Source organism: Neofelis nebulosa, chromosome 1, assembly GCF_028018385.1.
Source record: "Neofelis nebulosa isolate mNeoNeb1 chromosome 1, mNeoNeb1.pri, whole genome shotgun sequence".
Lineage (NCBI taxonomy): Eukaryota > Metazoa > Chordata > Mammalia > Carnivora > Felidae > Neofelis > Neofelis nebulosa.
In genome coordinates this window covers 31,752,492-31,766,723 of record NC_080782.1, presented here as the reverse complement: position 1 = coordinate 31,766,723, position 14,232 = coordinate 31,752,492, and the positions used below count along the sequence as shown (strand labels likewise).

Below are 14,232 nucleotides of genomic sequence, written 5' to 3'. Positions count from 1 at the left end.
AAATGTCTCCCTCCAGACACTGCCAAATATTTCCTTGGGAACAGAATTGCCCCTGGTTAAGAACCACCACTGTAAATAAATGGCTGTAGATTTTATTATAAAATTTCTTCAAGCACCCTGTGCAAAATAAATGCTTACTGTAAATTTAATCATAATATAATATGCCTTTGAATTCCATTTTGTTGGAGAGCTAAGTTTGTAAACATTTACATAGCTGGTATTTCTGTAAAATCTGTAAGTTCATTTCCTTGTATGGTTAGAAATTCTGAGAAATCTGTATGAATATCTTTATAGAATAAGTAAATAAGAAAAATAATTATGATGCCACTTAGACTAGTTAGGAGTTGGTTGGTCCCCCTTCTCTGTGTTCCCATAACAGATTATGTGTGTCTACTAAATTTTATCTATTCTCTTGTTATTATTTGTTGTGGGTTACTGTCTTATTAAACTGAGTTTCTTAAGCACAAATCACATGTAGTATTTATTTTTCTACTCTTCATTTTTACTCCAAAGCCTGGTATGTAACAAGTGTTTAATTAAAGGTTTTATATTACATTGAGAAGATTTTGCATTTTAAATATGAGTTTTTGTCGTACTACTAGTTGTTTTGTTATGAAGTAGAAGCTTGCTGTTAGGATTAACTTAATTTAGTAGATCATTGGGGCTAAAATCTTTTAGAGAGTAGACCTCATCTGCAGAAATAAACTTCCTTTTAAGGCATGAAGAGAGGGTGCTAGTGATGTGATCCTGTAACCATGTGAATGTCACACACCCATGCTTGCCTTCTGACATCATTGCACTAGATAAAGTAGTGTGTATAACAGACTGCTGATGAATATAATCTCAGTATCCTATTTTTAAAACTGACAACATGCTTATAATCTAAAGACCTGTTTAAAGATGAAACTATTTCAGGTCTTTACATTCTAAAAGTTCTCTTTTCCTATATTTCATCTCCTATTCATATTGAAAGTTCCAAAGGAGTCTTTATTTGGTACTGTTTTTTAAAAAAACTTCAAAAATAGTATAAGCTAAATATAAAAAATTAAAACAGCACAGAACAATATATGGTAAAAAGTGAAAGTCTTCTCTCAGATACCCTTCCCATCTTCCTCACCACTGTGACAAAAATGCCATTCTCTAGAGGTAACCACTAGGAAGTATTTACCCTTCTCTGATATGATTTTGTGTGTGTGTGTGTGTGTGTGTGTGTGTGTATGTGTGTGTGTATGTATTTCATTGAGTTGTGAGAATTAAATGAGTGAAACAAAAAGTTGTGTTTAATATAGTGCTCAGTTTAGTTACCACTTATTATATATGTATGCACAAAGGTTTTTTTTTTAAATAAGATCATGATATATGTTGATTTATAGTTTGCTTTTTTCTACTTTCCAATATATCATAGAATCCTTTCCTTTTTATAAATATAGATCTACTACGTTTTTATAACTGCATGTATGTGTGTAGATATATATGTGTAGATATAGTCACAAAATATATGTATATGTATACAAATATGTATATTCATACACATACATACATACATATACCATAATTTAATCATTCCATCATTAAAAAATATTTTCCCTTTTTGCTATTTTAAATTTTTTTTTTTTTTCAACGTTTTTTATTTATTTTGGGGACAGAGAGAGACAGAGCATGAACGGGGGAGGGGCAGAGAGAGAGGGAGACACAGAATCGGAAACAGGCTCCAGGCTCCGAGCCATCAGCCCAGAGCCCGACGCGGGGCTCGAACTCACGGACCGCGAGATCGTGACCTGGCTGAAGCCGGACGCTTAACCGACTGCGCCACCCAGGCGCCCCTCTTTTTGCTATTTTAAATCATGTATAGTAACACTTGTGTACTTCCTTGTGCTGAATAGAATTTTTGAAGTGTGATTACTTAGCCAAAGCCTTTGTATTTCTTATTTTAAAACCTGCTTTTACAGTGCGTTCTGTGGGTGTCTGGGTGGCTCAGTCACTTGAGTGTCTGACTAATTTTGACTTGGGTCTCGATCCCAGGGTCATGAGATTGAGCCCTGCATTGGGCTCCACGCTGAGCATGGACCCTGCTTAAGATTATCTCTTTGTCTCTCCCCCTAACTCCTCTCCCTTGCTCATGCATGCACTCTCTCTCTAAGAAAAAAAAAAAAAAAAAAAAAAAAGGCACTCAGAAAAGACCATGGTGTGGAAATCTTATCTGTGATGATATATACATATATATTTTTTAAAGTTTGGATTACTCAATCTGTTGCTTATTTGGGAGAACTATTCATTTAACCTTCAGAGCAATATGAGTAAAATGGGAATAACATAGCATTTAACTGCCCTGTTTTAATTGATCATTATCTTTTTTAAAAATTGTACTTTTAATAAGCATCTCAGATATTTTAATTACCTAGAGGTAGTTTAGACTTCTATTTTACCTTTGTCAGAATATAATATTGTTGATTGCTCCTTTTGGATATCTCAGTTTTTATAAGAAAGCCTTATAAGAAACAAATTCAACAAACTTAATTCAACAGAGCTAGAGTTAAAAAAAAGTTATTTGCTCTCACGATGAGGAAAACCAAATGTTGTGTCCTAATTTCAAACAAAACAATTCAAGGGCTGAAAAAATGTTAATTGCATTCTGTCTTTCCCATTTCACAGCTCTCTTTTTTTTTTAAAGTTAGCTTCATTCTGAAACACCTTCCATTTGGCTAAGGTACATCATCTTTACAGCTCTCCTAAAAGGAGAGGGTAGCCCTCTCTTATTGTCTTCTATACGTTCTCTCGTTTTGGTCACATTCAGCTAGGCATTGTAACCGATAGTCATAAAAACACATGGGATGGGAGCAACAGAAACCCAGTGAAAAGTGTGATGTCTAATAATTTTGCATTTTGCATCAGTATCTGTTAGGATACGGATTCTTATATTTTGAAAGGTCTTCAGTGATTTCTAAGCATAATTCATGATTTTATTCTTAACACACTTACGTGATAGAGAAGGCAGTGTTACATTTTAATAACTTATACAGGAGACAAGAAATTACCAGAAATGGCTAAGATAGTAGTGGACAAACTACTACTTAATGACAGAAGATTAATTAGTAATTCAATCAGTTGTTGAAGCAGGATAAGATTCTCATTGTTTAAACGCACCAGTTTAGGGTTCTTCTTGCTGGTTTTGGCCTATTCCTAGAGTAAGACTTAAGGGGTTTAATTTGTACTTTAGGGTTTGGTTATTTAAATTAGGAGATTATTAGTAAAGTAGTGAGTCAGTCACTATAAGAATTTTATACTAGAATAGTTTATTCCTAATATTTTGAAACTTCTAATAGGTGAACTCTTGGTGATGGGAAGTGAAACTATTTTTTTTTTTGGTAATTAAAAATTCAGAAATCTTACCAGTGTCTTCTGTGATTTCTTATTCTTATGTGAATTATTTACATATAGAAAGCTTAGTCTTTACTTGGGATAATTCTAATTCAAAAAGGATATTTTCATTTAAGACTAATTAAGAAGATCCTCTTCTATAATTCTGGAAACAAAAACATGAATTAACCACATTGAAAGCATCACCCTAACATTTATTACTATCTTTGGGAATTAGGCACTGAAAATGACAAATATGCTGTTTTGTTATAAATTGTTCTTTTTAGTTTTTACTTGTGATATTCCAGTTTCCAACTGAGTGGACATTTTTCTCAGAAGTATGTCTTGCAGTTAAAAAAAGAAAAGAAAAGAAAAAGAAATGTTTCTTGCAGTTGAAATTTTTATCTTGCAGTGATAGTAGATAGCAGAAAATGATAGTCCTTTCAAAATACTTTTCAAATTGTGGTTTTTGGAGATCATAATAATAACTTTGAGAGGTTTTTTTTTTTAAATTTTTCATCAAAACTGTTAACTCTAACAGATGTTAAATGATGGACAGTCATATATTTTGTGTCTAAAAGGTGAGTAATTTGGGAATTGCGTTTCTCTGAATCTATAGTTTTCTACAAGGATACCTGGCAAGTGTGAAAAAGATAGTACAAAAAATGAGAACCAAGTACATACTTAAGCTACTTAAGTACTCTACCAACCCTTGACAAGACTTTGTTTACTTTATTTCTAGGATTTCAAAGTATTTTGTATTGTTAACATCCATTGCTACTGTAGCAGAAAAAAAATGGAATTACTGCCTTTTTAGGAATTGAGATAAACAAATCAGTTTAAGAAAGTATAACATTTTTCCCATTTTAAAAACAATATTTTATATATGTTGATATAAACAACTTGTAAGCTTCATTTTTCTATTGTTTGAGTTGGAATATGTCCAAGGTTTAAGTGAGCATAATACTATGATAAGCAGTTGTTGGTTTTTTTTTTTTTTTAAATAATGTATGGTACCATACAGTGACAATGCTAGTAATCTCAAATACCTGGAAATCTCAAATACTAACTTATGTTTAATAGTGTTAAGTGTAGTTTTTATGTGTGTTTCAATCCTTTGAAATGGGCAGGTTTTTTTTTTTTCAATATATGAAATTTATTGTCAGATTGGTTTCCATACAACACCCAGTGCTTATCCCAAAAGGTGCCCTCCTCAATACCCATCCCCCACCCTCCCCTCCCTCCCACCCCCCATCAACCCTCAGTTTGTTCTCAGTTTTTTTTTTTTTTTTTTTTTTAAATTTTTTTTTTCAACGTTTTTTATTTATTTTTGGGACAGAGAGAGACAAAGCATGAACGGGGGAGGGGCAGAGAGAGACGGAGACACAGAATCCGAAACAGGCTCCAGGCTCCGAGCCATCAGCCCAGAGCCCGACGCGGGGCTCGAACTCACGGACCGCGAGATCGTGACCTGGCTGAAGTCGGACGCTTAACCGACTGCGCCACCCAGGCGCCCCTGTTCTCAGTTTTTAGGAGTCTCTTATGCTTTGGCTCTCTTCCACTCTAACCCCCACCCCTTTTTTTTTCCTTCCCCTCCCCCATGGGTTTCTGTTAAGTTTCTCAGGATCCACATAAGAGTGAAACCATATGGTATCTGTCTTTCTCTGCATGGCTTATTTTACTTAGCATCACACTCTCCAGTTCCATCCACGTTGCTACAAAAGGCCATATTTCATTCTTTCTCATCGCCACGTAGTATTCCATTGTGTATATAAACCACAATTTCTTTATCCGTTCATCAGTTGATGGACATTTAGGCTCTTCCCATAATTTGGCTATTGTTGAGAGTGCTGCTATAAACATTGGGGTACAAGTGCCCCTATGCATCAGTACTCCTGTATCCCTTGGGTAAATTCCTAGCAGTGCTACTGCTGGGTCATAGGGTAGGTCTATTTTTAATTTTCTGAGGAACCTCCACACTGTTTTCCAGAGTGGCTGCACCAATTTGCATTCCCACCAACAGTGCAAGAGGGTTCCCGTTTCTCCACATCCTCTCCAGCATCTATAGTCTCCTGATTTGTTCATTTTGGCCACTCTGACTGGCGTGAGGTGATATCTGAGTGTGGTTTTGATTTGTATTTCTCTGATAAGGAGCGACGTTGAACCTCTTTTCATGTGCCTGTTGGCCATCCGGATGTCTTCTTTAGAGAAGTGTCTATTCATGTTTTTTGCTGAAATGGGCAGTTTTTATGTGTGTTTTTAGTTAGCTGTTTTGGAAAAAATAATAGTTAATTTCACTTGTTTTATGCGTTTATGACCAGAGTACAGTTCTCCAGACTTTAGAGTCATACTATTTTTTGAGGCTGGAGATATGAAATAAAGATGGTAATATTCAGTTATTTCTTTATTTTTTATATCCAATCTCCCCTCCTCCTTTGTCCCTGTGTAACTAATTTTAATACAAAATTGTAGTAACATTTTTCACAGTGGACTCTGGACCCCGACTGGCTTGGTCAGATTTCTGGCTTTACCACTTAATAGTTTTTTGGCCTTGGGAAGTCATATTACCTACTATCTTCAAGCCTCATTTGTCTTCATTTACAAAAATATTATTTTCTAGGGTTAACAAGATTAATAGTCAATAAATGTTATTTCTGTTCCTATTCATGAATTCTTTATATAGTTAACCATCCCTAGGTTATATACTACATATTCAATATATATTAACATTTCTAAAATACAGAAAAGCAGAGAGGAAAATAAATTACCTATGATTGCATTTTCATTTTTGGTGTTAAAATATTGATGGTATAGACTTTTTAAATATGTATCTTAAAAAAAATACATCTTTTAGAATTTTTTCCATCTTAACAGGGTACATTATGCATGTTTTTCCTTATGTTTAAATATTATATAATATTAATAGGTTGTGTAAGTTTCCTCCTTTATGAACATTTTGTTTCTAGTTCTTTACCACTGTAAATAATGTCATGAGCCTCTTATGCTTGAACCACTTTACATTTTAGATTAGTTTGTTCATATAAATCATCAAAAGGAGATCCTGACCATAGTACATTTTTCCAATTTTTAAAAAAATGTTCACTTATTTGTTTATTTTTTGAGAGAGTGAGCATGCACGAGAGAGCATGCAGGAGCAGGGGAGGGTCAGAGAGAGAGGGAGAAAGAGAATCCCAAACAGGCCATTAGGGCAGAGCCTGACATGAGCCCACAAACCTTGAGATCATGATCTGAGTGGAATTTGAGTCGTATTCTCAACCAACTGAGCCACCCAAGTGCCCTGCATTTTTCCAATTTATTTTACAAAATGTTTTCGGTTTATAATTTCAGTTTATAATGCCGACAGTGTATTATCTTATTTGGAATAACCATGTTAAAAAGGAATTTCTTGCTAGTTTGGTAAACTTTGTTTCAAATGGCACTTTTCAGTGTATTTGGTTCGGAATTTAGGAAACAGGAAATACGTCATGTTATTAAATTCTTTTTACTTTTTCTTGGCCTCTTCTCAGTGATCTTTCCCCAACTTGTTTAGGCCTTTCACATTATAAGAGCCTGCTTATATTACTTTGCTATGTGAGGATAGAATGTTAAGGGCGGAATTATGTATTCCCAAAATTCATTCGTTGAAACCTTCACCCTCAGTACCTCAAAATGTTTATGCATTTGGAGATACGGCCCTTAAAGAGGCAGTTGAGGTAAAATTAGGTAATATGGGTGATCCACAGTGCAATATGACCAGTGTCCTGATAAAACAAGGAGATTAGTACAAAGATATACACAGAGGAACAACCATATGAAGACAGAGAGAACCAAGGAGATAGGACCTCAAAACAAAGAATCTGTCAAGATACATTGATGTTCTTGCCTCCAGAATCATGAGTAAGTAAGTTTCTGTGTTTGAGCCACCTGGTCTGTGGTATTTGTTATAGCTAACCTAGCAAACCAATACAAGCCCTTAACCTTTTGCTTATCATAGTTTTACAAATATTTTTGACGAATATGTCATTTAACTTTTAGGTATACAGTTGGCTTTTTAGAGATATATAAATTTTCCTCTCTTTTGTCTCAAAGCTTAGGAAATCTTACATTGTATTTTAAATCTATATCTATGTATAATAAAGATGTCCTCATCCTCCCATTTTTTAGTACTTTTAACATTGCAACAAAATGCAATAAAAATAACAAAATTTCATGCCGTTTGAAAGTCTGTAGCTTCTTTGTTCATCATATTTCAGAATTTTGAGGATTTTATAACATAAACATTTTGGATAAAGACCTGTGAACAAAAACTTTTCAGCTTGTTTTGCCTATTTGCTTATTTACACAGCATTTCCTTACCACACAAAGTGATCATTTGTGTAGTGTCCTTCCCTGCTATGAAAATATTGCGTTATCTTATAGCTACTCTATTCCTATTCTCTTCCTTCTTCTATTTGGAACATTTCTTTTTTGCCTTTTTTTTTTTTCCTTCTAAAGAAGAAACTGGATAGGAAATTTTATAAGGAGCCTACCAATAAGATAGGATTAGCTTTTTATTTCTACAGTTTTGTGCCTTTTAAAATACGTTCTTGGGTCCATTCCTTTCACAGAGACCGATGTGATGGCCACCACTTTGGTTGGTTTATTCTGTATGGTTAAGATGTTCATAACTTCATACTGAGGAAGAATAATAGCACTTGGAATCCCTTCTGTTTCTTCAGTGTTAATTAAATGATCAATCTCGAATTCATTTCAGTTAGGCCCTCCAAATAACTTGAGAAACTTCTATGTAACTTTTAGGTAAAAGTCAGTTTTCAAAACTCAGACTAAAGTGGTATATACCATCCAGGTGGGAGGGAAGTAGTTAGTATTAGATCAGTGTTCTTAATGAAAACAAGGAAAGCCTGTTTGAAGAAGGTATAGCAGGAAACTGCTCAGTCAGAAAGAAATATAGGAGCCAAAGCTTTGGAGAAGGGAGAAGCTTGTGGAGGTGAGTTTACTTCTCCAACAACTTTTGCCAGGAGATACTGGCTACTTTAGAGTGTGGGCAGAGAGCTAGGGACGCAGACCTTAGGCCCAGGAGTACTCAGCAGAAAAAACAGCACAGACTTTTGGTGGAGACCTAGGGGCAATCTACTAGAAGGAGATTCTTGTCTCAGTACATTTGTTGAATCCTGGGACTATCTGAGATGGGAAACCTAAAAATCTAAAGCAAAAGAATATTTGAAAATAAGGATGGAGCTTGGAGTGTTTTTGTAAGACAGAAATAGGTATGTCATCCTCTTGGGACTAATTCCCTCAACAATAAATAAGTTTCAGTTGAAACTTAGGTTTCAGTTGAAAATAGGTTTCAGTTAAGACCTGGGGAGTGGGGAGGAAAAGGGAAAACCAGAGGTAGATTGAAACTTACCAGAGCAGCAACTTTTCTGTACTTAGTATTGTCCAGTGACCTAACAAAGAGGATAAACCCTCTGTGGACAAAGATATTATCAGGAGTCTGTACAAGTTTTTATATACAAAGATTACAGGGTATATCAAGAGACAGGACTGCATGACTACAATGAAAGGAAGAACATAGTAGAAACGGATCTACAGGCAATCTACATCATTCACATACATTTATATAATAAGCACTTCAAATATTTAAATTATTATTTACATGTCAAGGAAATAGAGGAAATATGGAGAGAATAGGTGAAAATGAAGATTTTTTTTTTTTATTATTATTGATATGTGTAAAGTTAGATGAAGATTCAAGAATGGTAAAACAGTGTCTAAAAATTAAGAACTCAATAGACGGGTGTGGTAGAAGATCAGATAGGCCGGATCAGAAGATAGATAAATAGAAAATATCTAGCCAAAGCACTGAGATAAGAGAATGGAGAAAATAGAAAACAGGTTTTAGAGATTTGCAGTATAAACCAAAGGATCTGACATTTGAATTACCAGAAAGAGAAGAGAGGGAATTGGGCAATAAGTAATTTTGAAGAGATCATGTACAAAATTTTCTAAAACTAATTAAAATATATCAAACCAGAGATTTGGGAATTTCTGTTTTCCTAAGCAGGGTAGATACAGAGAAAACCACACCTGAACACTAAGATTGCTGAAAAACAAAGAGAAAAAAAATCTTCAAAAGAGCCAATAGTAAGACTGATAACAGACTTTTCAATAGGGATAATAGAAACCATCTTGAAGCTTTTAAGAAAATAGCAGCTAACCCATAAATCTATAAATCCAGGAAGATAATCCTCCAAAAAATAAAGTGAAAAAAAAATTTCCATGTAAACAAATTTTAAAGAATCTGTTACCAGCAACCTTGGCTAAAAATTAAGTAAATAAAAACACCCAATAAAACAAGTCAACAACAAACTGAGGATTCTTTAGACAGAAGGAAGAATATCCTGTTAAGATAACACTGAGATGAAGCATAATGGAAAAGGTGAAATTGTTGGCAAATATAAATTGATATTGACTAAATATTAACTGAAAGTAAAAATAACCGTAATGTGTTATGGGGCTTGAAACATCGGTAGAAAAACAACAGTAAAGTGAAAGGTGAGGGTAGTAAATGAAATTCAAGTGTTTTAAGAGTCTAGCATTGTTGAGGACATGGTAAAGTAATAATATCTGTTAGACTGTTACTAGTTAACAGTGCACATTGTAATCTCAATGGTAACCATTAAAAGATAGTTTTAAAACTGTAAACTTATTGAGGGGGGATAAAGAATAATAAAGCATAATTGGTTGATTCAAATGAAAACAAAAAGGAGGGTTAAAGAAACCTAAAACTGGCAGGTCAAATAAAAACACAGTAATGCAGTAGAAATAAATATGCATACTTGAACAGTAATAAAATCATATATTTTCTGATATTTGTTGGAGATAAATACTATATTTTTCAGTCTAAAGGGAATGTATACATAAATAGACAAAAATACATAACACATTCACATACTTTTGTTTTCTGACAGCTTCTTTGTGATATTGGCCATAGTGAAGAAAAATTGGGTTTTAACTATGAGGATATCATAATTTGGTAAGTATAGTTTAGTTCTCTCCTTTACCTCTCTGGATTTTAGTAATTTCAAATTTACTAATTCTAAACCAAAAAGATAGTATGACACCCTATATTTAATTTTGTGGAAACAGTTGTTTGAATATTAGAAAAATTTATGATCTCCAGTACTTAAAAAAAAAATTTTTTTTAACGTTTATTCATTTTTGAGGGACAGAAAGAGACAGAGCATGAGCGGGAAAGGGGCAGAGAGAGGGAGACACAGAATCTGAAACAGGCTCCAGGCTCTGGGCTGTCAGCGCAGAGCCCAGTGCGGGGCTCGAACTCACAAACTGAGATCATGACCTGAGCCGAAGTCGGAGGCTCAACCGACTGAGCCACCCAGGTGCCCCGGATCTCCAGTACTTTTTAATTGTTATCCTGTTGTTCTTACTGATACTTTTTAATTATCAAATGTAATTAATCAAAGCTAATGATGGAAAATACATGGATTTCTACTATTGAAGCTCCTAAATTAAATCTGAAATTCATAGAACAAGAGCTCTTAATTATTCCTAAGAACAAGAAGAACCTGTACAGTAATCTCTAGACCTCCCTTAAGATAGAGTGTGCTGATGGTAGACTTTATTTTCTCAAGCCCACCGACAGAGGCATAATGTTATAATCTCAAGAGCCATCTTTTTGGTGTGCTTAGGAATTAAAACATATATATAGTCTGTGCCTACGGCCATAAAGTATTTCTTGGTTTAAACCAGTGATTCTTTTTTTTTTAAGTTTATTTATTTACTTCGAGAGAGAAAGACAGTGAGTGCACACATGCATGAGCGGGGGAGGGGCAGAGAGGAGGAGAAACAGAATCCCAGGTAGGCTCAGCACCATGAGTACAGAGCCAGTGTGCTGCATGAGCTCACAGACTGTGAGATCGTGACCTGAGCCAAGATCAAGAGTCAGATGCGTAACCAACTCTGCCACCCAGGTACCCCTAAGCCAATGATTCGTTGAGAGGGGTGGAACCAGGTAGGCAGAGAGGAATAGATTGTAGAGGTGTATGTGATATACCTTGAAAAAAGCATATTTAATTTAATTTCCCATTGCTTATATAAAACTACAGAAAGTAGGGCAAAATAACATTTTCTTGATTTTTAAGAATATACGAAGCAGCACAGATTACTGAAGTTCCATATTACAGTGAATGATTTTTATATATGTAAAATGACTAGTAGTTTTGCTTATTTCAAATTAAGGAAGAATTTGGTACCATAGTTTTATGTGTATTTGACACTCATGCAGCAAAACTTTTTTGTTTTCCTGCAGTTTGCGGTTAGCTTTATTGAATGAAGCAAAAGAAGTACGGGCAGCAGGGCTGCGAGCTCTTCGATATCTCATCCAAGACTCCAGTATTCTGCAGAAGGTGCTAAAATTGAAAGTGGACTATTTAATAGCAAGGTAATTTTACAAGAGCTGTGTTTTTTTTTTTTTAATTATGTATTAAGTTTTAACATGCATATCATGAAGTGTACAAATTTTTAGTGTAAAACCTGATAATTTTTATAAGTATATACAAACTAATACCCCATTATCCTAAATAAGAGAATATTTTCAGCATCCCAGTCAACTTCCCTTTTGTCTGCAACCAATACTAAACATTATTCTGCTTTTTCTCATTGTAAACCAGTTTTCCCTGTTCTTGAGCATCATATATTGGAAAATTACATAGTTACTCTTTTCTTTCCTTAGTGTTACTTGTGAGATTTATCCAGGTTGGTTTTTATTTTAAAGGCTGTGTAATATTTCATGTTATGAATAGACTGTAGTTCATTTTTTCCATTCTATTGGTGATTTTCTGGGTTGTTATCAGTATTTGGCTATTTTGGGTAAAGCTGCCCTGAACATTCTTTTTCTTCTTTTTTGTTTGTTTTGTTTTTGAGAGAGAGAGAAAGCACATGCTTGCACGGGGGAGAGGCAGAGAGAGGGAGAGAGATAATCCCAAACAGGTTCCGCAGGCTGCATGCTGTCAGCCCAGAGCCCCATGCAGGGCTTGATCTCAGGAACCGTGAGATCGGGACCTGAGGTGAAATCAAGAGTTGGGCGCTTAACCTATTGAGCGCCTGAACATTCTTATAGGTGGACATATGCGCTACTTTCTCTTAGGTATGTGTAGGAACTGCTGGATCATAGGTTTATGTCTAGTTAGCTTTCCTAAATACTTCCATTTTCCCATAGTGATTGTACTGATTTACATTCCTACCAATGATGTTGGAAACTTCCAGTCTCTCAACATTTTCATCAGCACTTGCTTTCAGTTTTTACTTCTAGACTTTCTGCTGTAGAGTTCATTTTGAGTTTCCTTGTGGGTTTTTTGTTTGTTTGTTTTTTTAGTTTATTTAGTTTTTTAGAGAGAAAGGCTCTGTCAGTGCAGAGCCTGATACAGAGCTCAAACTCATGAACCATGAGATCATGACCTGAGCCGAAATCAAGAGTCAGACGCTTAACTAACTGAGCCACCCAGGCACCCCGAGTTTCCTTGTGGTTTTAGTTGGCATTTCCCTAATGAGGAATGATGTTAAGCACCTTTCATTTGTTTGTTGGCTATTTGGACATCCTTGTCTTTTGCTCATTTGTATATTGAATTGTCTGTCTGTCTCATTATATAGGAGTTCTTGATGTTCTGGATATGATTCCTTATATGTATTGACAGTATCTTCTCCAAGTCCGTCTGTTTAGCCTTTTGTCTCTTCCTAAATAATAGAATCTGATTTTATAGTTCATGTTCCTGTACTCTTAGAAGATACTATGCTATGTTTTCCCCGAAAGGTTTTATTCCTTTGTATGTTTAATTAGGCGTCAGGTCATGATTCATTTTTATGGGTATGCAGTACATTTTAGCAGCATTTATTAAAGAGATTTTCTTCTCTTGTCTAGAGTAGTGACACTTCTGTTGTAAACCAGATAACTGATAGTTACGGATCTGTTTTTACATTCCCTAGTCTCTTTAGTTAGTCTGTCTGTCTGTTCTTGCCCCTGTTTCTCACTGTTTTAATGACTGCAGCTTGATATGTGTTAATATCTGTTGGTGTAAGTCCTCCAACTTTTCTTCAAGACTGTGTTGGCTATTTTATGTCCTGTATTTTCATATAAATTTTAGAACCAACTTGTCCATTTCCTTAAAACATTCTAGGATTTTAGTGGTAATTGCACTGAAGTTTTAGATTAATTTGGGGTGAATTGATATCTTAATATTGCATACTCTAAACTTTTATTTACTTGGAACTGTAATGTCTCTCAACAGTATTTTGTAGTTTTCTGTGCAGAGGTCTTGCACATATTTGTTATGTTTATTCTAAGGTACTTTTTAATGATAGTGTTAATGTAAGTTAAATTTTTTCTTTCTCATATTTTTTGCTGCTAATATATGAAAAATAATTGTGAGTTTTTGGGTTTTGGTTTGGATAGTCAACTTTATTTAGTGATCTTGCTAGATTCAATTTTTCAATTCTAATTGTTGTCAAAATTATCTTACAGTTTCTATGTACGTAATTGTTAATTGCAAATGGTGACTGTTTTATTTCTCCCTTTCTAAGTTTAGTATCTTTCTTGTTTGCATTCCTGAAGTAAACACCACGTGTTCGTTGTGTGTTTTGTCCTTTTTATTTATTATTATTATTTTTTTTAATTTTTTTTTTAACGTTTATTTATTTTTGAGACAGAGACAGAGCATGAACGGGGAGGGTCAGAGAGAGAGGGAGACACAGAATCTGAAACAGGCTTCAGGCTCTGAGCAGTCAGCACAGAGCCCAACGTGGGGCTCGAACCCACGGACCGCGAGATCGTGACCTGGCTGAAGTCGGACGCTTAACCGA

At 34.8% G+C, this 14,232-nt stretch overlaps 1 protein-coding gene across 9 annotated transcripts in view; it reads left to right on the top strand.

Moving 5' to 3' along the window:
- RICTOR (RPTOR independent companion of MTOR complex 2) overlaps positions 1-14,232 on the top strand; it is a 122,412-nt gene that overhangs the window by 44,028 nt on the left and 64,152 nt on the right. For all 9 annotated transcript variants that reach the window (XM_058718013.1, XM_058717966.1, XM_058717945.1 and 6 more), the window contains 2 exons: positions 10,329-10,393; positions 11,687-11,818. In XM_058718013.1, the coding sequence (XP_058573996.1) occupies positions 10,329-10,393; positions 11,687-11,818 (197 nt within the window). The remainder of the gene's footprint in view (positions 1-10,328; positions 10,394-11,686; positions 11,819-14,232) is intronic.